The sequence below is a fragment of the Schistocerca nitens genome, chromosome 10, assembly GCF_023898315.1.
Source record: "Schistocerca nitens isolate TAMUIC-IGC-003100 chromosome 10, iqSchNite1.1, whole genome shotgun sequence".
Taxonomy (NCBI): domain Eukaryota; kingdom Metazoa; phylum Arthropoda; class Insecta; order Orthoptera; family Acrididae; genus Schistocerca; species Schistocerca nitens.
The window spans coordinates 206,241,574-206,268,179 of NC_064623.1; the positions used below are offsets into that span (position 1 = coordinate 206,241,574).

The 26,606-nt window shown below is 41.9% G+C and overlaps 1 protein-coding gene across 1 annotated transcript in view; it reads right to left on the reverse strand.

Annotated features, from left to right (window-relative positions):
- LOC126210003 (apoptosis-stimulating of p53 protein 2-like) overlaps positions 1-15,891 on the reverse strand; it is a 664,157-nt gene extending 648,266 nt beyond the window's left edge. Inside the window, exon 1 of the mRNA XM_049939110.1 lies at positions 15,836-15,891. Within this exon, the coding sequence (XP_049795067.1) occupies positions 15,836-15,844 (9 nt within the window). The 5' untranslated portion in view covers positions 15,845-15,891. The remainder of the gene's footprint in view (positions 1-15,835) is intronic.
- Between the last annotated feature and the right edge of the window lie 10,715 nt (positions 15,892-26,606).

A 26,606-nucleotide genomic window follows, 5' to 3' on the forward strand; every position in this document is an offset into this window, starting at 1 on the left:
ACATCACATAACAACCAGTCATCACAAGGCAGAGAAAATCCCTGACCCCGCCGGGAATCGAACCCGGCAACACGGGCGTGGGAAGCGAGAACGCTACCGCACGACCACGAGCAGCAGACGTTGCTATTCACAATACACATAAATGACCTTGTGGATGACATCGGAAGTTCACTGAGGCTTTTTGCGGATGATGCTGTGGTATATCGAGAGGTTGTAACAATGGAAAATTGTACTGAAGTGCAGGAGGATCTGCAGCGAATTGACGCATGGTGCAGGGAATGGCAATTGAATCTCAATGTAGACAAGTGTAATGTGCTGTGAATACACAGAAAGATAGATCCCTTATCATTTAGCTACAAAATAGCAGGTCAGCAACTGGAAGCAGTTAATTCCATAAATTATCTGGGAGTACGCCTTAGGAGTGATTTAAAATGGAATGATCATATAAAGTTGATCGTCGGTAAAGCGGATGCCAGACTGAGATTCATTGGAAGAATCCTAAGGAAATGCAATCCGAAAACAAAGGAAGTAGGTTACAGTACGCTGGTTCGCGCACTGCTTCAATACTGCCCAGCAGTGTGGGATCCGTACCAGATAGGGTTGATAGAAGAGAGAGAGCAGATCCAACGGAGAGCAGCGCGCTTTGTTGCAGGATCATTTAGCAATCGAGAAAGCGTTACGTAGATGATCGATAAACTCCATTGGAAGATTCTGCAGGAGAGACGCTCAGTAGCCCGGTACGGGCTTTTGTTGAAGTTTCGAGAACATACCTTCACCGACGAGTCCAGCAGTATATTGCTCCCTCCTACGTATATCTCGCGAAGAGACCATGAGGATAAAATCAAAGAGATTAGAGCCCACACATAGGCATACCGACAATCCTTCTTTCCACGAACAATTTTTTTTTTTTTTTTGTCATCAGTCTACTGACTGGTTTGATGCAGCCCGCCACGATTTCCTTTCCTGTGCTAACCTCTTCATCTCAGAGTAGCACTTGCAACCTACGTCCTCAATTATTTGCTTGACGTATTCCAATCTCTGTCTTCCTCTACAGTTTTTGCCCTCTACAGCTCCCTCTAATATCATGGAAGTCATTCCCTCGTGTCTTAGCAGATGCCCTATCATCGTGTCCCTTCTCCTTATCAGTGTTTTCCACATATTCCTTTCCTCTCCGATTCTGCGTAGAACCTCCTCATTCCTTACCTTATCAGTCCACCTAATTTTCAACATTCGTCTATAGCACCACATCTGAAATGCTTCGATTCTCTTCTGTTCCGGTTTTCCCACAGTCCATGTTTCACTACCATACAATGCTGTACTCCAGACGTACATCCTCAGAAATTTCTTCCTCAAATTAAGGCCGGTATTTGATATTAGTAGACTTCTCTTGGCCAGAAATGCCTTTTTTGCCATAGCGAGTCTGCTTTTGATGTCCTCCTTGCTCCGTCCGTCATTGGTTATTTTACTGCTTAGGTAGCAGAATTCCTTAACTTCATTGACTTCGTGACCATCAATCCCGATGCTAAGTTTCTCGCTGTTCTCATTTCTACTACTTGTCATTACCTTCGTCTTTCTCCGATTTACTCTCAAACCATACTGTGTGCTCATTAGATTGTTCATTCCGTTGAGCAGATCATTTAATTCTTCTTCACTTTCACTCAGGATAGCAATGTCACCAGCGAATCGTATCATTGATATCCTTTCACCTTGTATTTTAATTCCACTCCTGAACCTTTCCTTTATTTCCATCATTGCTTCCTCGATGTACAGATTGAAGAGTAGGGGCGAAAGGCTACAGCCTTGTCTTACACCCTTCTTAATACGAACACTTCGTTCTTGATCGTCCACTCTTATTATTCCCTCTTGGTTGTTGTACATTTTGTATATGACCCGTCTCTCCCTATAGCTTACCCCTACTTTCTTCAGAATCTCGAACAGGTTACACCATTTTATATTGTCGAACGGTTTTTCCAGGTCGACAAATCCTATGAAAGTGTCTTGATTTTTCTTTAACCTTGCTTCCATTATTAGCCGTAACGTCAGAATTGCCTCTCTCGTCCCTTTACTTTTCCTAAAGCCAAACTGATCGTCACCTAGCGCATTCTCAATTTTCTTTTCCATTCTTCTGTATATTATTCTTGTAAGCAGCTTCGATGCATGAGCTGTTAAGCTGATTGTGCGATAATTCTCGCTCTTGTTAGCTCTTGCCGTCTTCGGAATTGTGTGGATGATGCTTTTCCGAAAGTCAGATGGTATGTCGCCCGACTCATATATTCTACACACCAACGTGAATAGTCGTTTTGTTGCCACTTCCCCCAATTATTTTAGAAATTCTGATGGAATGTTATCTATCCCTTCTGCCTTATTTGACCGTAAGTCCTCGAAAGCTCTTTTAAATTCCCATTCTAATACTGGATCCCCTATCTCTTCTAAATCGACTCCTGTTTCTTCTTCTATCACATCAGACAAATCTTCACCCTCATAGAGGCTTTCAATGTATTCTTTCCACCTATCTGCTCTCTCTGCATTTAGCAGTGGAATTCCCGTTGCACTGTTAATGTTACCACCGTTGCTTTTAATGTCACCAAATGTTATTTTGACTTTCCTGTATGCTGAGTCTGTCCTTCCGACAATCATATCTTTTTCGATGTCTTCACATTTTTCCTGCAGCCATTTCGTCTTAGCTTCCCTGCACTTTCTATTTATTTCATTCCTCAGCGACTTGTATTTCTGTATTCCTGATTTTCCCGGAACATGTTTGTACTTCCTCCTTTCATCAATCAACTGAAGTATTTCTTCTGTTAGCCATAGTTTCTTCGCAGCTACCTTCTTTGTACCTATGTTTTCCTTCCCAGCTTCTGTGATGGCCCTTTTTAGAGATGTCCATTCCTCTTCAACTGTACTGCCTACTGCGCTATTCCTGATTGCTGTATCTATAGCGTTAGAGAACTTCAAACGTATCTCGTCATTCCTTAGTACTTCCGTATCCCACTTCTTTGCGTATTGATTCTTCCTGACTAATGTCTTGAACTTCAGCCTACTCTTCATCACTACTATATTGTGATCTGAGTCTATATCTGCTCCTGGGTACGCCTTACAATCCAGTATCTGATTTCGGAATCTCTGTCTGACCATGATGTAATCTAATTGAAATCTTCCCGTATCTCCCGGCCTTTTCCAAGTATACCTCCTCCTCTTGTGATTCTTGAACAGGGTATTCGCTATTACTAGCTGAAACGTGTTACAGAACTCAATTAGTCTTTCTCCTCTTTCATTCCTTGTCCCAAGCCCATATTGTCCTGTAACCTTTTTCTTCTACTCCTTCCCCTACAACTGCATTCCAGTCGCCCATGACTATTAGATTTTCGTCCCCCTTTACATACTGCATTACCTTTTCAATATCCTCATACACTTTCTCTATCTGTTCATCTTCAGCTTGCGACGTCGGCATGTATACCTGAACTATCGTTGTCGGTGTTGGTCTGCTGTCGATTCTGATTAGAACAACCCGGTCACTGAACTGTTCACAGTAACACACCCTCTGCCCTACCTTCCTATTCATAACGAATACTACACCTGTTTAATCATTTTCTGCTGCTGTTGATATTACCCGATACTCATCTGACCAGAAATCCTTGTCTTCCTTCCACTTCACTTCACTGACCCCTACTATATCTTTTCAGATTTTCCAGTTTCCCTACCACGTTCAAGCTTCTGACATTCCACGCCCCTACTCGTAGGACGTTATCCTTTCGTTGATTATTCAATCTTTTTCTCATGGTAACCCCCCCCCCCCCCTTGGCAGTCCCCTCCCGGAGATCCGAATGGGGGACTATTCCGGAATCTTTTGCCAATGGAGAGATCATCATGACACTTCTTCAATTACAGGCCACATGTCCTGTGGATAAACGTTACGTGTCTTTAATGCAGTGGTTTCCATTGCCTTCTGCATCCTCATGTCGTTGATCATTGCTGATTCTTCCGCCTTTAGGGGCAATTTCCCACCCCTAGGACAAGAGAGTGCCCTGAACCTCTATCCGCTCCTCCGACCTCTTTGACAAGGCCGTTGGCAGAATGAGGCTGACTTCTTATGCCGGAAGTATTCGGCCGCCAATTCTGATTATTTATCAAAATTTAGGCAGTGGCGGGGATCGAACCCGGGACCGAAGACGTTTTTGATTATGAATCACAGACGCTACCCACGAACATTACGAGACTGGAATAAAAGGGAGAACCGATAGAAGTACTCAAGGTACTCTCCGCCACACACCGTCAGGTGGCTTGCGGAGTATGGATGTAGATGTAGATGCAGATGTAGATTTGTGGTGTCACGTCAAGCAGTGTGGCTTGTCTGTTAGCACTGACAACAACTCACCAACGACGCTGATCTCGGTCGTTGAGTGAAGGCCATCGGCCAATGCGGTGAGAGGTACTGTCTGAAATTTGATATTCTCGGCACACTCTTGATACTGTAGATTTCGGAAATGGAATGTTCCATACGCAGCTACAATTCATCGCTCGAAGTCTCTTAGTTCCCGTCGTGCGACCATAATCACATGACTCACCTGTTTCATGTTTACACATTCGATCAGTCCCTTGTCGCACACTTTTTGACAATATAAACTCAACCGTGGCTTGCCGAAATTCTTATTATCATATGCGTAGGCAACCCGCACGACCTTGTAGGAGTTCTGCATCTGCTCAGCCGTCTGTCCTGCAGATGTAATAGTTTCGGCATGAATATTCCGCAACACGGCCTCCGGATTAGTGCGTGTGCTCCGCGGAGGGCATGCATTAGCCCCGGACACTGCGGGGGATCACGTATGGCCTTGTAGGGAGGCCCTCCAAACCACGGTGTAGCCCGTCCCACGTCCACAGGTGTCAGCGGGGCAAATGCACGCTCTGGCAAACGGATGCCCACGCGCGGTACTCGGCCACGAGTGAAATGAAACGTTTCGGCCGTGTAAATTTATCTAGCCGCTGTCCCTCTAATGGAATGACAAAACCGCAAACAGTGGAACGCTAAACGTCTACTATTTGCTTGTCAACAGTGATGTCCGTGCCTTCGTAGGATAGAGAGGGGGATGGTAATTGAAACGGTTTGAGACTAATGCGGTGATCCATATCACTCTACTAGTAAAGGACACGTGAATGATTCGAACATGCCCTTTTGGACTTGTTTAGGGAAACACAGAAATACTATAATGTTCCTGAACCACATTTAATAATATTTCATTTGTGTCAATCTGGTGTGACATCAGTATAGTGCCTAGTCAAAAATGCAATGCTAACAGTGTGTGATTTGCTGTTGGAAAACATGATTTTATACCATTTTCACGAAAAAAAATTTTTTTAGAAAGAAACATGTGGTTATCGAATTACGGTTTCAAGAAATGATTGAGTGTTGGAGATCAGTGTCAACCTTTCTTCCTTTTTGTTTTGCTGTCAGTCTTTTGTCTGGTTTGATGATACGGCCACGAATCTCTCTTCGCTCCTACTCGTCATCACTGATTTCGTTTAAATTTATGGTATATGCAGGGCTTGGCCAGAAATAAAAATGACAGATGCGGTAGCTCCAGATGGCCTGTATATCAACAGTAAGGAATAGAGAAACTCATTGATTTTTGCCTCTAATTAACGTTAATACTGGCAAAATATCTGTACCGGAAATTCCTAACATACGAGAACGTTTTAAGTTCTCGTTTGGAGCAGCATAATAAATGACAAAAGAAATATTTTTGTGTGATATAGTTATGTTGTTGTTGTGGTCTTCAGTCAAACTGGTTTGATGCAGCACTCCATGCTACTCTATCCTGTGCAAGTTTCTTCATCTCCCAGTACCTACTGCAACCTACATCCTTCTGAATCTGCTTAGTGTATTCATCTCTTGGTCTCCCTCTACGATTTTTACCCTCCACGCTGCTCTCGAATGCTAAATTTGTGATCGCTTGATGCCTCAGAACATGTCCTACAAACCGATCTCTTCTTCTAGTCAAGTTGTGCCACAAACTCCTCTTCTCCCCAATTCTATTCAATACCTCCTCATTAGTTATGTGATCTACCCATCTAATCTTCAGCATTATTCTGTAGCACCACATTTCGAAAGCTTCTGTTCTCTTCTTGTCCAATTAAGTTATGCTCTGTGCAAAACCCTACCAGGCGGCTTCCTCTTTCATTTCTTAGCCCCATTCCACATTCACCTACTCTCACCTCCTACTCTCGAATTCCAGTCACCCATAACTATTAAATTTTCGTCTCCCTTCACTATCTGAATAATTTCTTTTGTCTCATCATACATTTCATCAATTTCTTCGTCATTTGCAGAGCTAGTTGGCATATAAACTTGTACTACTGTAGTAGGCGTGGGCTTCGTGTCTATCGTGGCCACAATAATGCGTTCACTATGCTGTTTGTAGTAGCTTACCCGTACTCCTATTTTTTTATTCATTATTAAACCTACTCCTGCATTACCCCTATTTGATTTTGTATTTATAACCCTGTATTCACCTGACCAAAAGTCTTGTTCCTCCTGCCACCGAACTTCACTAATTCCCACTATATCTAACTTTAACCTATCCATTTCCCTTTTTAAATTTTCTAACCTAGCTGCCCGATTAAGGGATCTGACATTCCACGCTCCGATCCGTAGAACGACAGTTTTCTTTCTCCTGATAACGACGTCCTCTAAAATTGCCCCGCCCGGAGATGCGAATGGGGGACTATTTTACCTCCGGAATATTTTACCCAAGAGGACGCCATCATCATTTAACCATATAGTAAAGCTGCATGCCCTCGGGAAAATTTACGGCTGTAGTTTCCCCTTGCTTTCAGCCGTTCGCAGTACCAGCACAGCAAGGCTGTTTTGGTTAGTGTTACAGGGCCAGATCAGTCAATCATCCAGACTGTTGCCCCTGCATCTACTGAAAAGTCTGCTGCCCCTCTTCAGGAACCACACGTTTGTCTGGCCTCTCAACAGATACCCCTCCGTTGTGGTTGCACCTACGGTACGGCTATTTGTAGCGCTGAGGCACGCATACCTCCCCACCAACGGCATGGTCCATGATTCATGGGGGGGGGGGATATAGTTATAAATTAGCAATTTTCGCAAGTTTTATTTAATTTTTTACCATCAAACCTTGCTTTTTGCCATATTTCATGATTCTAACTCAAAGGGAACTACTCTTCAGGTTTTGAAGAGTGATTTTCTGAGTATCAGAATGTCTGACATAAATAGTCGTATTTTTTTAATTGCACTGACTAGGAAAGTTATATTTATTACACTGTCAAGGGCCATAGCCCTTGTACGTGTCACGAATTTACACTTGATAAGTGTAGCCATTCCTGAGAAAAATGGTTTTCTAACACTCGGACAGACAGGCAAACAGACAGACGGACAATAAAGTGATCATACAGTGAAGCGCCAAAGAAATTGGTATAGGCATGCGTATTCAAATAAAGAGATATGTAAACAGAAAGAATACGGCGCTGCGGTCGGCAACGACAAGTGTCCGGGGCAGTTGTTAGATCGGTTACTGCTACTATAATAGCATGTTATCAAGATTTAAGTGAGTAGCGATGGGACGCAGCATTTCCGAGGTGGCGATGAAGTGCGGATTTTTCCTTACGACCACTTCAGGAGTGTACCGTGAATATCAAGTATCTGATAAAACCTCAAATCTCCCACATCGCTGCGGCCGGCGAAAGATCTTGCAAGAACGGGTCCGACGACGACTGAAGAGAATCGTTCAACGTGACAGAAGTGCAACCCTTCCGCAAATTCCTGTAGATTTCAATTCTGGGCCGTCATCAAGTGTCCGCGTTCGAACCATTGTACGATACATCATCGATATGGGATTTCGGAGCCGAAGGGACACTTGTATATGCTTTATAACTGCACGACACAAAGCTTTACGCCTCGTCCGGGCCCGTAGAAACCGACAACGGACTCTTGATCACGGGGAACATTTTGCCTGGGCAGATGAGACCTGTTTCAAATTGTATCGAGCGGATGGACGGGTACGGGTGTGGAGACAATTTCATGAATCCACGGACCCTGTACGTCAGCAGGGGACTGTTCAAGCTGGTGGAGGGTCTGTAACGGTGTGGGGCGTGTGCAGTTGAGTAATATGGGACCCCTGATACGTCCAGATACGACTCTGACAGGTGACACGTACGTAAGCATCCTGTCTGATCACTTGCATCCATTCGTGTCCGCTGTGCATTTCGACTACTTGGACAATTCCACTAGGACAAAGCGCGTCCAGAATTCCTACAGACTGGGTCCAGGAACATTCTTCTGAATTTAAACACTTCTGCTGGACACCAAAGTGAGCGCTATTCAGCGTAAATGGGATGCCTTGCAAGTTGCTGTTCAGAAGAGATCTCACCCCCTCATACTCTTGTGAATTTATGGGCAGCCTCACAGGATTCAAGGTGTCAGTCCCCACCAGCACTACTTCAGACATTAGTCGAGTCCACGCCACGTCGTGTTGCGGCACTTCTGCGTGCTCGGTGAAGCCGTACTCGATATTAGTCAGGTGTACCAGTTTCTTTGGCTCTTCAATGTACACTCCTGGAAATTGAAATAAGAACACCGTGAATTCATTGTCCCAGGAAGGGGAAACTTTATTGACACATTCCTGGGGTCAGATACATCACATGATCACACTGACAAAACCACAGGCACATAGACACAGGCAACAGAGCATGCACAATGTCGGCACTAGTACAGTGTATATCCACCTTTCGCAGCAATGCAGGCTGCTATTCTCCCATGGAGACGATCGTAGAGATGCTGGATGTAGTCCTGTGGAACGGCTTGCCATGCCATTTCCACCTGGCGCCTCAGTTGGACCAGCGTTCGTGCTGGACGTGCAGACCGCGTGAGACGACGCTTCATCCAGTCCCAAACATGCTCAATGGGGGACAGATCCGGAGATCGTGCTGGCCAGGGTAGTTGACTTACACCTTCTAGAGCACGTTGGGTGGCACGGGATACATGCGGACGTGCATTGTCCTGTTGGAACAGCAAGTTCCCTTGCCGGTCTAGGAATGGCAGAACGATGGGTTCGATGACGGTTTGGATGTACCGTGCACCATTCAGTGTCCCCTCGACGATCACCAGTGGTGTACGGCCAGTGTAGGAGATCGCTCCCCACACCATGATGCCGGGTGTTGGCCCTCTGTGCCTCGGTCGTATGCAGTCCTGATTGTGACGCTCACCTGCACGGCGCCAAACACGCATACGACCATCATTGGCACCAAGGCAGAAGCGACTCTCATCGCTGAAGACGACACGTCTCCATTCGTCCCTCCATTCACGCCTGTCGCGACACCACTGGAGGCGGGCTGCACGATGTTGGGGCGTGAGCGGAAGACGGCCTAACGGTGTGCGGGACCGTAGCCCAGATTCATGGAGACGGTTGCGAATGGTCCTCGCCGATACCCCAGGAGCAACAGTGTCCCTAATTTGCTGGGAAGTGGCGGTGCGGTCCCCTACGGCACTGCGTAGGATTCTACGGTCTTGGCGTGCATCCGTGCGTCGCTGCGGTCCGGTCCCAGGTCGACGGGCACGTGCACCTTCCGCCGACCACTGGCGACAACATCGATGTACTGTGGAGACCTCACGCCCCACGTGTTGAGCAATTCGGCGGTACGTCCACCCGGCCTCCCGCATGCCCACTATACGCCCTCGCTCAAAGTCCGTCAACTGCACATACGGTTCACGTCCACGCTGTCGCGGCATGCTACCAGTGTTAAAGACTGCGATGGAGCTCCGTATGCCACGGCAAACTGGCTGACACTGACGGCGGCGGTGCACAAATGCTGCGCAGCTAGCGCCATTCGACGGTCAACACCGCGGTTCCTGGTGTGTCCGCTGTGCCGTGCGTGTGATCATTGCTTGTAGAGCCCTCTCGCAGTGTCCGGAGCAAGTATGGTGGGTCTGACACACCGGTGTCAATGTGTTCTTTTTTCCATTTCCAGGAGTGTATAAGGATTCTGTTTTTACTGATTCAGGTACGCAAATCTACAAATTGCATTTTTGGCGTAGGTGGAGGAAGACATGAGCCATTTAAGTTAGCCTAGACGCTGGGCAGTGATTAGCGCAACGGTAATCCAATGGTCGTGGGTTCAAGTCCATAATGAGAATTATTGAAATTTTTATATTTTAAATTTTTATGTTACTTGCACTGTAAATAAACCGAAATGACGCTTGGTATACTGTATTTATTAAGATCTTCATAAAACGCGCGAAAAGAAAGGGCAAGGGAAAGTTTGGCATTACAAATAAATTTTCAGGTAAGGATTGTAAGGCGTACACGATAACTTGTTGTACTCCTATAAAGTTAGATACTTTCATTATTTTACCGTTGATGACTTAAACGTGCTGGAGCGATATTCATCGTAAAAACATGCGGAAACAGCAATTTTTACGCCCTCTGGCGAACGACATAAACGCAACATTTTTAAAATTACGTCGTAGTTTTAGTGTTTCTGTAGAGAAACAATAAAGTTTATACTCATAAAAGGTTCTCTCTCATGGAACAGTTCGACAGCAAACCATGTGCAACGCGTCATTTCGCCATATATTGACGAGGATAACTATTGATGCCCCATGGAACGTCTTGTGAGGCAGTCTTCTCGGGATGTGATTCTCTCGGTGAGATGAGACGTCTTGAAGCTTTTTGATTAAGTTCTTCACCTGAAGATAAAAACAGACATCACAGTTTTCCACTAGCGGGGTGCATTTAAGGGAAACCCTATCTAGGAAATTTATTTGCAATAGCAAATTTTCATTTCCCTTTTCATGCTTTTCATAAAAATCTTAATAAATGCAATATATTCGAGCTTATTTCGATTTATTTGCAGTGCAAGTAAAGCAAGAATTGACAACAAAAATGAAAAAATTTCCGCCAAGGAATTCGATCTAATAACCCTCGGATTTCGGTTCTGCACTTTTATCGCTGCGTGGAGGCTAACGTAAATGCTTGCGCCTCGCCCATAAATGTTATTTTTAGGGTTCCGTACCTCAATCAGTAAAAACGGAACCCTTATAGGATCACCTTCTTGTCTGTCAAAAACTCTTTCCCTCTGGTAAAGGTAGACCTACCAAATCCAAATTTAAGTGACATAGTAGGCCCTACGGTCCCTTGGCGGTGTAATATTCTGAACCTAAGTCAATGCAGATACCCGCAAACTCACTCATCGAAAGCTAGAGGTCAGGTATCGTCGGTATAGAATGATGAAATTTGGCAATAAATAAGGTTTAAAAAAGAATTAAAGAAAAAACCCGAAAAGTAATGATTTGTAATTACATCACAAGAAAAAATATTTCTTTCGTCTTTTGTTATCCAACTTCAAACTTGAAATTTGAACATCCTCGAAAGTCTTGGAATCTCTGGAACCAATATTTTGTCAGAATCAGTGTCGACAACAGGCAAAAACGTTCGAGATTGTCGATTAATGAAATAGTTAATCTGTTTCCATACATAATTAAGACTGTACGGAACCCTCATCGCGCAAGTCCTAATCGCACCTGGACAATTTGTTTTCTAAATGCTTCTTCATCCGGAGCTTCAACTTCCGACACTTTCATTTCTGGCCATTTCTGCATGCAGCGTAAATTTGCATGAAACCGTTGGTCACGAGTGGGCGTGGTCCCCTTGGCAGAGTGGTACTTGCAACTTAACGTCGTCAGTTATTTGCTGGATGTATTCCAAACTCCGTATTCCCCTACGGTTTTTACCCTCTACTGCTCCCTCTAGTACCACAGAAGTTATCCCCTGCCGTCTTTGACAACCTCTGAATGAATTCGTTGCAGTCGATGATGGCGGTGTGTATATCCGGTTGTGACAGGCGAAGATGCATTTGCGACATCGTTCAGACGTCGAAGAACTGCATCGGCGTAGATGACGACCACATTTTGACAATGAAATCATCACTACAACTGCATTCTTCAATACAATATAAACGCGGAACAAGACGAAACGTATGTGCAGCTATTTTGAGATGTGCATTCGAATGGTGAAACGTGTGGCGTCGTCCGAAGTGCCAAAGCGAGGTTAGTACCTCGCAAACGCAACCGAAACAGATGGTGGACACTGCAAGCCGCATCGACGAATGAGCGACCCCGGCGTAGCCACGCCCACAGATCTTTCGGCACGCCGCCGCATCGGCTCTTCTACTTATGGCAGAGCACCGGACCGCTCTGCCCTAGTCGGCTATCGTCGACTGAGGAGAGAGCATCGCCATCTGTGTGTCCGACGTATTAGGCAGACCTCAACGTGAAAGTTAATGTTAAATGTGTCCTGAGTGAGAGACTTGTATTTTGTCTGTACTGGGTGGTTCGCTAATGTTCAGAGACAGTGCAATATTTCTGGCTTATTCAGCCATCATATTAGGCTCCAGGAAGCTATTCCCAGGGCAGTGGAGATGCAAGAAGCAGAGAGATGACGCAATGTGGGATGAGGTACCGGTGACAGATGTTAGATTCGGTACCATTCCCGTGAGAAAGACCGCCTGCATCATGCTGCTTGCTCTGTGATTGGCTGCTGTGTTCGGCGGTAGGGCGCCAAAACGTTAAACTTTAGTTGCTATTATTAATTAAACCTGTCATCCAAATTTCTTCATTTTTTTAAAATAAATACCTCTCAACAGCCAGCTATCAATCAGTCATTTCAAAATTATTAAAATCAAAGTATTACTAAAACAAAAGACTGACGATATTACTGCCGATGCACTTCGGTGGCGTTCGGGTCACGCCTTGCTGGCTTGGCGCGCGAAGTGTCTCGAGCAGTCCGGCTCTCCAGTTCTGACCGTTCCAGTAGACAGACATGTTGTCTCCAGAATGAGATTTTCACTCTGCAGCGGAGTGTGCGCTTATATGAAACTGCCTGGCAGATTAAAACCGTGTGCCCGACCGAGACTCGAACTCGGGACCTTTGCCTTTCGCGGGCAAGTGCTCTACCATCTGAGCTACCGAAGCACGACTCACGCCCGGTACTCACAGCTTTACTTCTGCCAGTATCTCATCTCCTACCTTCCAAACTTTACAGAAGCTCTCCTGCGAACCTTGCAGAACTGGCGCTGTCTGTTATAGCAGTATTTGTTTCATGCAATTTTATTTACTACAGTTCCGACCGTCGCTAGGTACAGACATGTTGTCTGTAATAGTAGTATTTGATTCATGTAATTTTATTCTCCAGTTCTGACGGTTCCAGTAGACAGACATGTTGTCTGTGGCAGGATGTATTTCAAGTTACTTTAGCCAGATATAATGACTGTGGAAAGATATGTTCAATGCGTTGTGATCAAGGATAGTTTCTCGTGTCTATATCAATAAAAACGCGAGTGGCATCCCAAATGAGTTATAGTTTATTCGTAGCAGCAGTTCCTTGCGAAGTTAATTTCAGCCTCAAGAAAAAGAATCCACGACCTGCGTGCTGTTTTCCGCGCCGGGGACATCATCATCATGAAGACAGCAGGTTAGTGAACTGTACAAGAACTTATGAATTCCACACAGGGCAGTGGAAACAACTAGGCACCTCACGTGTACTGCATGCACAGTACAAATGTGCTCAGTGACACGTCATCTGCAGTAATGCAGAGGAGGTAAAGAAGGATGAAAGTATTAAAACTATCTCACTTTTGTTCCTTTTTTCTTGCCGTAACATTTGTAAATACTTGTGACATTCCCCAGGAAATGGACTGTACAAATTCATCTTACTAAGGTTTGAAGCTCCTCTTGATATTTTTCCGTGTTTGCGATTTAAAAATTGGGTTGTTTTGAAAAGCAGCATTATGCAAACACAATTTTGTTTTCGTATTTACCCCAACATATTTCGACACCTATGTGTCATCTTCATAGGTCGAATTTTATTTCTGTAAAGTACAATACCAAATTAATAATAATGTATCTATTATGGGCCTGAGAATTACTATATGTGCATTTTGCTTTGTTTTATTTAGACGTTCATCTTAAAATTACATCGCTAAATGAAATACATTATTATACATCGCTTTTTGACCCCCTTTCGTCGTTTTTTGACAGCATGTCATCTGCAAACTAGCCATGAAGGAAATTATCATGTATTTGTGAACAACAATAATTTTCTTGATGGCTAGTTTTCAGATGACATGCCGTCAAATAACGACGAATAAAGGCACAAAAATCGATGTATAATAATGTAGTTCATTTAGCGATGTAATTTCAAGATGAGCATCTAAATAATGATGATGGTCGAAGTAGAGAGGATATAAAATGTAGACTGGCAATGGCAAGGAAATCGTTTCTGAAGAAGAGAAATTTGTTAACATCGAGTATAGATTTAAGTGTCAGGAAGTCGTTTCTGAAAGTATTTGTATGGAGTGTAGCCATGTATGGAAGTGAAACATGGACGATAACCAGTTTGGACAAGAAGAGAATAGAAGCTTTCGAAATGTGGTGCTACAGAAGAATGCTGAAGATAAGGTGGGTAGATCACGTAACTAATGAGGAGGTATTGAATAGGATTGGGGAGAAGAGAAGTTTGTGGCACAACTTGACTAGAAGAAGGGATCGGTTGATAGGACACGTTTTGAGGCATCAAGGGATCACAAATTTAGCATTGAAGGGCAGCGTGGAGGGTAAAAATCGTAGAGGGAGACCAAGAGATGAATACACTAAGCAGATTCAGAAGGATGTAGGTTGCAGTAGGTACTGGGAGATGAAGAAGCTTGCACAGGATAGAGTAGCATGGAGAGCTGCATCAAACCAGTCTCAGGACTGAAGACCACAACAACAACAACAACATCTAAATAAAACAAAGCAAAATGCACATATAGTAATTCTCAGGCCCATAATAGATACATCATTATAAATTTGGTATTGTACTTCACAGAAATAAAATTCGACCCACAGAAGATGACATATGGATGACGAAACATGTTTGGGTAAATATATAAAAAAATTGTGTTTGCATAAGGACTGTACAAAGTTTAATATTCTTCTTATCTATGTTACAATAAAGTACACAACATTTCATGTGTTGTAGTATCCACTCAGTCTGCTCCCAGAGCGAAGAACAGAGCCCACCATTCTCACAAGGAATGTATTTTCGTCTGGTACAACAAAATGAATAAAACGATGGGCGATATTGAACAATTTAGTGACGAGAAAGAGGCTGCACAAACAATAAAAGCTTTTTCTGAAAAAAAAACATAAACACATGCAGTCTGTACTTACAAGACTATTTAGCAGGAAATAGAATTAATGAATTGTAGTAAAATTTGACAAGTTCCAAACTAAAACTTTTTTCCACACGCAAAATTTAACACGAAAAATTATTTCCGTCTCCTCAGTATTGTCAACCGTTTTTCACAGATTTAAAAAAAGAGTAGTTTGTTCCTTTGTCTGATTAAAAGCTAATGTTTCATTTTTCTGTGGACTTGCGGTATTTTTCGTGAATATCTTTCTTGGGAAAAAGGTAGGTGGCTCTACAGATTTTTTTTGTCTTGTCTGTCTTTCCTGTGAAGCAGGATAATATTATATTGTTTGTTCAATTATACAGATTTGTCCTCCACAGTAGAAATTCTGTAAGCAAGACAATCGAATAAAATCTGAGCTATTAAGGAAAGTATCTTATGTACGCGTCGCCTATAGTAAAGCCACTGAGTCAGAAAAGGTTGGACCTCTGTTAAGTGCACGACAACGGGACTACAAACTCTGACATATTTCATGATGACACCATTTTTGGCCCGAATCAACACAGCTCGGATTTGGTTTAAACACTCAGACAAAAATTGCAGATGGTACTTTGTGCGTCACTTTAAAAAAAAGGTGGTGAATATTACTTACGGGTACCATGGGAGATGGCTCCTGCAGTGGCAGCTGTTGGTAGTACTGACGCTGTTGCTTCCTGAAAAACAGAAGCAGAAAACAGCAATGTAGGTCCCATACCTAATGCAAGATTTCTCTGCTATTTCTAGATCTACATATACTGCAGACCACTAAAATTACAAATCTTGTAAGGATAGCGAAACAACGAAATTTTAGTTAACTTCTTCTGCATTAACTTCTTTTACTCTGCGTCCACAGTCTCTGTGAATACTTTAAATTACGCCATTTTCTGTTTTTGGCAATAACAGCTTTTATTGCGGTGTTGCAATTTCACCTGATGTACCACTGTCGAGCATCTACAAAGATGTAATACATCAGAACAAGAAAAATATTATAGGAATACAACAGTGAAACGTGGGACTTAGGGAAAACAGGAAAAGGTGTGAACAGGGACTAATCAGTTACCGTTGGTTGCACAGTAAAGACACACACGTTATTTAAGGAAATAATTTTTTAAAAACAATCACTTTAAAAAAAACTGACTGAAACACAAGCTACACTGATGGCTGAAGGCCTTATTAAGAAAGAATTCAAATAATTTGTCGGGTGATTGCCACGAACAATACTCTTGAACAATTAGTGGCTTAGGTGCCGGAGTGGCCGTGCGGTTCTAGGCGCTTCAGTCTGGAATCGCGCGACCGTTACGGTTGGTTGGTTGGTTGGTTTGAGGATTAAAGGGACCAAACTACAAAGGTCATCGGTCCCTTACCGTTACGGTCGCAGGTTCGAATCCTGCCTGAGGCATGGATGTGTGTGATGTCCTTAGCTTAGTTAGGTTTAAGTAGTTCTAAGTTCTAGGTAACTGATGACCTCAGATGTAAGTCCCATAGTGCTGAGAGCCATTTGAACCATTTTTGAATTAGTGGCTGATGGCATGAATTACGAATGAGGAAGACAATTACACGTTAAAAATACAAAAATAATTTTTTAAACCAATAATTTTAAAAAAATGAATGTAACACAAGCTACACTAACGGCTGAAGACCTTATTAAGAAAGAAGTCAAATTATTTGTCGGCTGAAGGCCACGAGCAATACTTCAGAACAATTAACGGCTGGAGGCCTGAATTACAAATGAGGAAGACTATTACATGTTAATAATACCAAAATAATGTTTTAAAACAATCATTTAAAAAAATTGACACAAAGACTAGCTACACTGACGGCTGAAGGCTTTATTAAGAAGAATTCAAATTATTTGCCGTTGAAGGCCACAAGAAATAGGAACAATTTAAACAAAATATTATTTTTAAACAACTGACACAATCAGACCAAATAAAGAAGGGAGTGATCCACAGACAGTGCTCCAAGGATCGACCTGAGAAAAAGTCCCTACAGCTGCGTAAGTGGTGAGACAGGCAGCCAAGAGTTATTCTCACCTAACAGGATGCCAACTCAAACTAGGGACAGTTTAAACGCCGATCAATGCTCTTACCAAACCCACCTAACGTGTGATAATCAGTACAACGACGGAATAATTCAAGCAAGGACGAAGTGGCAGGCAGCACTGTGTCTTCAGAATCCGTTGTTTAAAACATCGAAAGGCAGAAGGAACCACTACAATCACGGTAGACAAAGAAACCGCAATCCACACCACAGTCAAAGATGCTGTCGAACTACACGTAGAGGCCGGCCACGGTGGCAGAGCGGTTCTAGGCGCTTTAGTCTGGAACCGCGCGACAGCTACGGTCGCAGTTTCGAATCCTGCCTCGGGCATGGATGTGTCTGATGACCTCAGATGTTACGTCCCATGGTGGTCAGAGCAATTTGAACCACTTTTGAACTAGACGTCATGCTGGACAGCATCGGCAAGACGAGGAAAAGTACACTGCCGCAAAATACGCTGACCTCCAGGTCAAATAACTGGGGCGTTAGCAGCCACTGGACAGTAAGATAATTCTGGTTGCACTTCACCCAATAACAACACAAGATTAAAAAACTAAAAGGTAGTAGAAGATAGCTAATAGATTAAGCCAACTCGACAAGCTCCACTTGTTGCTGTTCGTCTCACGGCGACCCCGCGAGCAGCAAAGCACGAACAAACGACGTGATCACCAAATAGTGGAGGTTTCACTACTGGATTAATGTTCACTCAACTCTGCGTCCTGGGTCCGGTGGACGACGAGGTTGTGGCCCTTGCAACTACAGCCCCTACATACAGCAACGCCTGCGTGCCGCCAGCGGCCCCGGCATGTTGAAACGTCCCCTTTTTTGAACAATTTTACTCGACTGTGCTTAAACTGACACACAATATTTTTTAGCGCAACGCAATCTGACTTTAAATAATCTCTACAAGAGAATGGCCCTGACTAACATTAACCTGTACTTTTCACAAATCACTTACCTCACAAAAATCTTGGTTACTCCCACTACTGCAATACAGCCAGCGCCACTACTGCCAGCTAAATAAAAGATTCAAACTATGGAAGGCACTAGCTACTGATAGGGATAGTTAGCAAATGAAAGATATTAATAGAGAACAAACAATGTATTTACCTTGATATCATCATTTATAAATATAGCAGTTCATGACAAATTTCAAAACTCCGCCATCTCTCTCCCCACATCCACCACTGCTGGCGGCTCACCTCCAACTGCCCAACGCTATGCGCTGTTCACAGCCAGCTGCCTAACACTACAATGGCGAGTATTACAACAATGCAAAGCAGCCACAGGCTGCACACAGCACAGCCAGTGATTTTCATACAGAGGTGGCGTTACCAATAAAAAAACCTAAACAGCCTACTTACATACCCCCCATGCTCCTCACAAAAAATTTTACAAATTGGTTTGGGCAGTGCCCAATACAGATTTGAAAAAAATTTTTCATAATTACAATAACAAAGAAATCAAATGCACACACTTATTGATACAATGTTGGTCAAAAGCTAAAATTTTCTCACAGTCCATAAAGACAGTCCTGATCATTCATCACATTGCAGTATTTTTCTCAAAGTCTGAGCAGTAAAAGAAAATGCACACAGAAGTAGTGGATTTCCATGCAGTCTTGAAGAAGTAGTGTTGTCCTTCCAACGGAAAGACAGTGCTGACTCTTGACATGCTGACAGGTAATGGGCCACAACAGAGCAAACCCACAGCAGAGTCAATCGAAGTTTTGAAGAATATCGTTTGGTAGGTCATCACAGAGCAGACCCACTGTAGTCCTGGTAGAGATTACGGTATTGGTGGGCCACCAGAGGCGCAGACCCACTGCAGTCCTTGTGCAAATAATGGTATTGATGGATCATCAAAGAGGTAGACCCACTGTAGTCCTTGTAGAGATAATGGTACTGGTGGGTCATCAAGGATGCAGACCCACTGTAGTCCTTGTAGAGATGGCCAGCAGCCATCTGTTGTGACTGTGCAGGTGCACAATCACCATTGAAGAGTCTTGCGGCTAATATAGCAAGTCCATAAACCACCACTTGTCCACTTACAAAGTTTTTGGAATTGTCCTTAGAACCAGCAATGCTGTTATCCAGTCCCTTGCTGAATTATTAACACATGTGCAAACACTAACAGTCCCTACTTGTCACATATTGTCCATATAGTATGACCAACAGAAACGTGTGCAGTGAAATGGAACTTACAAGTTACTTAATTTGATGAACTGCTGTCAATTACAATTTTATAACATGAGAGTACAATTACAAAGGTACAAAATACATCATTAAAGAACATAACAATACAGATAACATTTGTAGTACAGGCTTTACAACACAATAGAAATAAACATATACATCAATGTTACAGGAATTATGACATAAGTAAATACATAAAAGATCAGAATAATTATTGAAACATCAACTTCACACATGAGCATTAAAACAAAACAGAATAAATAATATCTAAGCATATTTACAAGTTAAATAACATATTATTAATACCAATTATATTTGAGGATAACAGTATTCCTCATCATAGTGAATAGTATTAGAAAAAAAATTCTATGAAACTACACAGAGACAGGAAGAAAACAAATACACAAGGGTACACAAACACATAGAGGGATAACACAAAAGGAAAGGACAGGGTTTGTTTTACTGCAGTATTTTGCAAACAAAACTTTCTTTACTTCTCGGAGATCTCCCTGCGTTCTTCATTATTTCCAAAAGGTCCTATCTAAACCTCCTTCCTGTATTCTATTCATATTTCTCTCAAAATAATTATTTCTCATTGTACAATACTCATTTGGCCCAAATCTTTTTCATATACCTTGTTAATGCATTGCTTCCAATTCATCATAGTTAGTTTCTTATATAGTCTACCCCCTCTTAAGCTAACTTAAATCTACTGAGCTCAGATATATATACCAAGGGACGAGGCAATGCAGCATCACATAAAACAATTAATATAAACAGCAATGAAAAAAAAAACACAGATTTGCGAAGCAAGCAGCATTAAGAAATTAGCAAAGCAATTGTAATATTACAACTAATCTAAGGCAATGTGCAGCAAACAATAAAAATAAATCATTAGTAAAACTGGCTTAACAGAATAATACAAAGTCAAATTCAATAACACTATGCCTGGCAAACAGCAGCAACTTATACCCAAACATGACATAGCTCAAGCAGAAAAAATATTACAGTAAAAATGGCCATGTTTAAAACTTACGTCACATCTTAACACTAGAGTGATGCATCACAAAAAACTTACTCTACGAAAAAAAATTAACCAAGTAGTTGAAAAGAAAATTATGTATGCAGTTCCTGTTATTAGTCCCTTCTTATTGTTCTTTCCATTCCAAGAGCTCCTTTTTCGAAGAATGTGGGTCATAAAATAATTATTTAATAGATCTGTTGACAGAAAGTGTTCACATTAGCAAATGAAATTTTTTTTTATGAAACCCATGCTGCAGCACAGCTGGAAACTAGATATCAAATGAAATAAGCAACTATGAAAGGCAAAGCATAAAAATATCATTCAATAGTCATGTGACATTTCATAAGTTAGTAGAAATTCTCACAACTCTCGTAGAAAGACGCTTGTCGTAATCAGCTGTGCAGATGTAAAAATATTTCTCGTCATTTCATTAGGCATTTCGGTAAATATCATAAATTACGAGCTCCACAGTATGCTTTCAACAAGGAAATGTCAATAGTGAGGATAATGGCCTCCCCCCCCTTTTTTTTCTACCTGTGCTTCGGGAAGGGCACACCCTAATGGCTTGTTCTCCAGGTGTCTGACACAGCTGTGTGCCCCCGACGCACGTGCAGGTGGTCACTTAACTTTCTTACGGAAATATTTACGACAGCAGTTTCCGCTACAGTGACAGTCTCATATAAAAATTTCAGAGGTCGAGAATTTACGTTGCAAATGTGTAGAAACAAAATCCTATGAATATAACAGTGTCCAAGAAATTTTCGCCGTCATTGTGATACATTCACGCATTTACACACATTTCATAACTCTTAAAGTACGATTCTTGGTTTCCAACATCCTTTTTCACAAGTCAAGAGTCCCTAACTTCTATCCATTATTCATATACATATAAACACGTAATCACATTCCTTATATAGCATCAGCTTATTGATCATAAACATACCTCAACAGCATAATACACATCGTCGTCGTAAAAATAACATCATAACATCTCAGTCAATTCTCAAAATCGTCGCAGCTTCCTCCAATAATTTCAAAAGCTAAAAAAAATTCTCTGCTCATGTCAGTAGTGTCATTTACCTCAAACGTACTTTAAAAATCATGCTGCCTTACCAAATACATCATTCAAAGCTCTCATAGTATCACAATGGTTCCAGAAAAATATGAGCATTTCACAAAGTACAGACAAAATACAATTTCGTAAGTGTGAAGTTATCCAACGGTATAATTATGTAAACATCTGTCACTGAGGTAGTAAAAAAAGTTTGTTTCTTTGATAAATAATCAGATAGCTGTGTAATTTATGTGTTAGAGAAATATGGTACCGATGTGTAAAGTTGTATAAGCAAATACCATATTAGCTAGGGCTCCTTGTGCTTGCCAAACACATGGTACACAAAGTAGGCGTGTACCCCCCTGAGGATTAATGTAATTGTACCCTCAGGTGTTACAGATTACAGCATTGGAATGAAATGTATCACGGAAAACCCTTGTATCATTGCGCTTCAAATATCTTAAAAAAATGTTTTAAGTGCGAAATTAATCACACAAATACGTGTAGTGTAGCGCTAAACTGTGCGTCATGTTGTAAGATAATCTCTGTGGAAGTCTCGTATTTATCGTCCTCTGAAAGCTAAGTTCTGCAGAAGTCAATGTACTTACCTCATGATAAACAAAAGTGAAATGCTTTGTGTATAGATATTGTAGTTGTTGCGCTTATTGTTGTGATGAAGAAAGTACTGTACTGTAACATATTGTTGTGCCACGAAAAAGGCTGTCTCATTGTTGCTATACCACAAGAGTTACTACTAAAACATGTTTTTCTTTCCAGAAGAATTCAGAAAGCTGTGCAGATATAAAACAGATACACAGCAAAAGCAACATTGTAAATTGTCACTCATTAGTAGCGTCGTGATAAAATCGTGTAGCTGTCACATAAACTAACCACTGTGTCATCTGGTATCTCACAGAAAGTACTTTAAATCCAGAATGTATTTTCAAGTAAACCAAAATGTTGCATTAAAATCTCATTAGCAGTACCAGTATGTGTCCTAAGTATGTAAGCCTGATAGTCGTTACGTAATCGTGCAACTAACAAGCAAGAATGTACAAATACAACACTGTGTCGTCTGTTCACTATAACAATGCATTCGTAATTTCTGTTTAAATAAGTTCTCTTGGTTCTTGACTGGATGTTTAACTTCAAACATTGTTGCATGTTAACAAAGCATACTAGAAATGTGAAGTGAAAAGTTTTATGACAAAGACAAAGTTAAAAGCAGATTATCTTTCAATAAACGGTTTTACATGTGAAGTGTGGTGCAATCCTTTATTCTTCATAGTACTTAGAGTTTGAACTTGAATGCAATTGTCATGTTTTATACATCGGTAAAGAATGCTAAAATTTTTCTCAAGGCTAGCGTCTTATGTTATTTTTCTCGGAGCCAGCGGGCGCACACGGCTGCCTGCTTGTGCGAGTCATTGTCTGTCTCTTTGTTGGCGCGCGCCGTTATTGGGATTAGGAGACCTAACTTCTACAAATTCACTCTGACGAGAAGGCCCTGCCCTGTTTAAATCCCGCCAGTTCTGATGCAATTCAGGTCTGTCGTTACGAATATATCGTCTGTCGTCATGTCGGTAGTTTACATAGTTTCTTGTTTGTCGGTCATGTGGTGGAGAATTTCTCCCTGAATCGTAACTGCGCACTGAACTGTTGCGTCTGAAAGTATTCTGTCTCCATTGATAATAATAGTTCTGGTTACCATATTGTCTGTTTCTATGATTGTCTCTGTCATATTCATTACTACGGAAATGCGATCTTTCCCTGTAATTATTACTACTCTGCCAGTGGTTGTCATATGGGTGGTGTCTGTTTTGGTCACGATTTGCGTTGTGAGAGTAGCCTTGTCGCGTCCAGTTATTATTTCTTTCATCTCGGAAATGTGACGGATGTGACCTGTAATTGTTGTGCTCCTGTTTTCGCGTTCCGCGACTGTCAGTGTCAATTTCCAGTTCTTGTAAGAGCACCTGAAAAGCTTCAATGTCGTCTTTGCAACGTCCTGCCAAAATAATATGTCGTAAATGTTCAGGCCATTTGATTAAGCAAATGCGGATGAGTTCTGAGGGGCTGTAAGGGTTTGACAGGTACTGATTCTTATGCAACATGACTTCAAAATATTTCACAAGACTGGAAAATTCAGATTGTTCGAAATGATTCATCATTATGATGCTATGTTTTACTCGGTCTTGTGTAGCTTGAGACCAATATGCTGAGAGGAAGGCATGATAAAATTCTCCTTCACTGTGACAATCGTGAATGACCGATCGCATTCTTACAGCTGGTTCATTCTCCAAGTAGCCACACATAAATTCTAATCTGTGCTGCAATGACCAGTTGGGAGGAAAACAATGAGAGAATTGATGGAGCCACGCTTGTGGATGAATGTCGCTGCCAGAATTCTTAAACGCTTTGAATTTACGTGTAGTAATGAACAGCTTATAGTCAAAATCATCGTGTCGGCGAGTCGCATGTCGGTCATTGTTACGTCGTGTCGGCGGTTCAATCTCAAAATTCGGTGCACATTGCCAATTTCTTTCATAATTTCCGAAATGCGCTGTGTTATTAGTTTGCGGCTGTTCCGTATTTCTATGTCCCTCTTCCCGTATTGGGGCGCGAGTGTCCTCTGAAATACGTAATTCTTGTACTACTTGTGCCAACTGATCTTGCACTTCCCGGATTTCACTTTTGTACTGTGTATTGATTTGATTTTGATTTTGTTTGAATTTTCTAATTTCTTCATACTCTTCAGTGTCAGTGAAGGCTACAGGTGTTGTGTCATTCAGATCATCATCTACCTTTGTAGATAAGTTAGTGAACTGATCTGAAAGTTCGGCTACTTTATCCGATAGTGTACTTATTTCCTCAGTGCATTTTTTTGAACAAAGTTTCAGAGTATCCACTGTGTCCTTTAAGTTGTCCTGAGTTTTTGCAAGTTGCGTAACCGAATCGGTAGATGCAACTGAGTCAAATTTAGCTTGCAAGATCTCATGATTTTCATGAACAATAGTTTGCAGTTCTTTTATGGCTGCTTCGTGATTCTGTAATGTATTTTCATGCCGCGAAAAAATAGGTTGAAAATGCTCACAAATTTGTGTTTTTACGTCATTACAGACTTTTTGACATTTCGATTCAATGTTATGTAACTCAGTAGTTAAATCTTCACGTGTTTGTTCAAGTGTGGTGTCTAACTTTTGAAGATTTTGTTCCATTGTGTCTAACGTTTTAAGATTTTGTTCCACTGTGTCTAACTTTTGCTGTGTTTGTCTCTGATTTTGTTCCATTGTGTCTAATTGTTGCTGTGTTTGTCTCTGATTTTGTTCCATTGTGTCTAACTTTTCAAGCTTTTGTCCCATTTGTTGCATTAATTGTAATAACAATGCACTGGTGTCTGAAACATGTTCCTCAGTGCTTTTCGGCATTGAATTTGCACCCGCAACATTCACATTTTGACAAGTGGAAAATGTGTCTTGACTCATTTGAGAAAACGGTGAGGACCCAAAACCTGAATCTACAATATTTGCAAAATTGTGTCCTGTCATTCCCGATTCCTGAGGCGAGCTGTTGCCGACCGATCGATCGATAATGCTTCCCTCTGCACTAATTGTTTCACTGTACACGCCATTGTTTGACGCCCGCTCCATTTCCCTATGCACAGTTACCAAATTACTACTTTGAACATTAGTTAATTCGTTACTCTGCGGCGCTAACACACTGCTTTCGTCTTCACTGTCATTTCTCAGTTTACTTTGGAGCCTAGTATTACGTTTTTCACACGCCATTATTGTCACAGTATTTCACACGACAACACAGAAAAACACAATTTGAAGACCAAAAATAAGAGAACACATTAACATAACACTGAAAATAATATCTAGTTAATGCAGCTGCGAAATACTTGGTGCAAATCTACATGCATGCCACAACTGTTTTACTGTACAACAATGAAAGACTGCAACTACACAGGAGATTTTATCTACAATTACGCGCTAGCAATAAACAAAAGCTACACTAATTACACAAACTACAAGAAAAAATCAGAAGATTCCAGTGAGGTATCCTAGGCTAAGGGTCGACATATGAAACGTCCCCTTTTTTTGAACAATTTTACTCGACTGTGCTTAAACTGACACACAATATTTTTTAGCGCAACGCAATCTGACTTTAAATAATCTCTACAAGAGAATGGCCCTGACTAACATTAACCTGTACTTTTCACAAATCACTTACCTCACAAAAATCTTGGTTACTCCCACTACTGCAATACAGCCAGCGCCGCTACTGCCAGCTAAATAAAAGATTCAAACTATGGAAGGCACTAGCTACTGATAGGGATAGTTAGCAAATGAAAGATATTAATAGAGAACAAACAATGTATTTACCTTGATATCATCATTTATAAATTTCAAAACTCCGCCATCTCTCTCCCCACATCCACCACTGCTGGCGGCTCACCTCCAACTGCCCAACGCTACGCGCTGTTCACAGCCAGCTGCCTAACACTACAATGGCGAGTATTACAACAATGCAAAGCAGCCACAGGCTGCACACAGCACAGCCAGTGATTTTCATACAGAGGTGGCGTTACCAATAAAAAAACCTAAACAGCCTACTTACAATGTCTAAGCGCTGCTGGGCCTCCCTGCTGCTCCGTACCGACCGAACTACCGACACATCCGACCCGGAAAACACTTCACGTCCTACCGAAGATAGTGCAGGTACTAGATATCGATAAACGCTGCTGCTGCCGCCACTCGCGGACAGACAACGCTAGCAAACGTAGTGGCGCCAGTAAAAGGAAGAAGAAAACGAGACGCCACTATCCCTGTTACTCGATGCCAACCTAACTACGGCACCAACCGCTCAAACAGCATGTGCAACAAGTCAGCACAATTACAGTCATAGTATGAGCAGCATTGAGGTATCTTTTAAGGTACAGCAAAGGATACAGAAGTGTGGAGCAATGAGCAGTCTACAAGAATTTGACACATACTCGTATAGCGCTTTCAAAGAGCAAACAGAGCTCAGAAATAAGAAATCTTTAGATTTCATCTGGCGTTTAATGTGT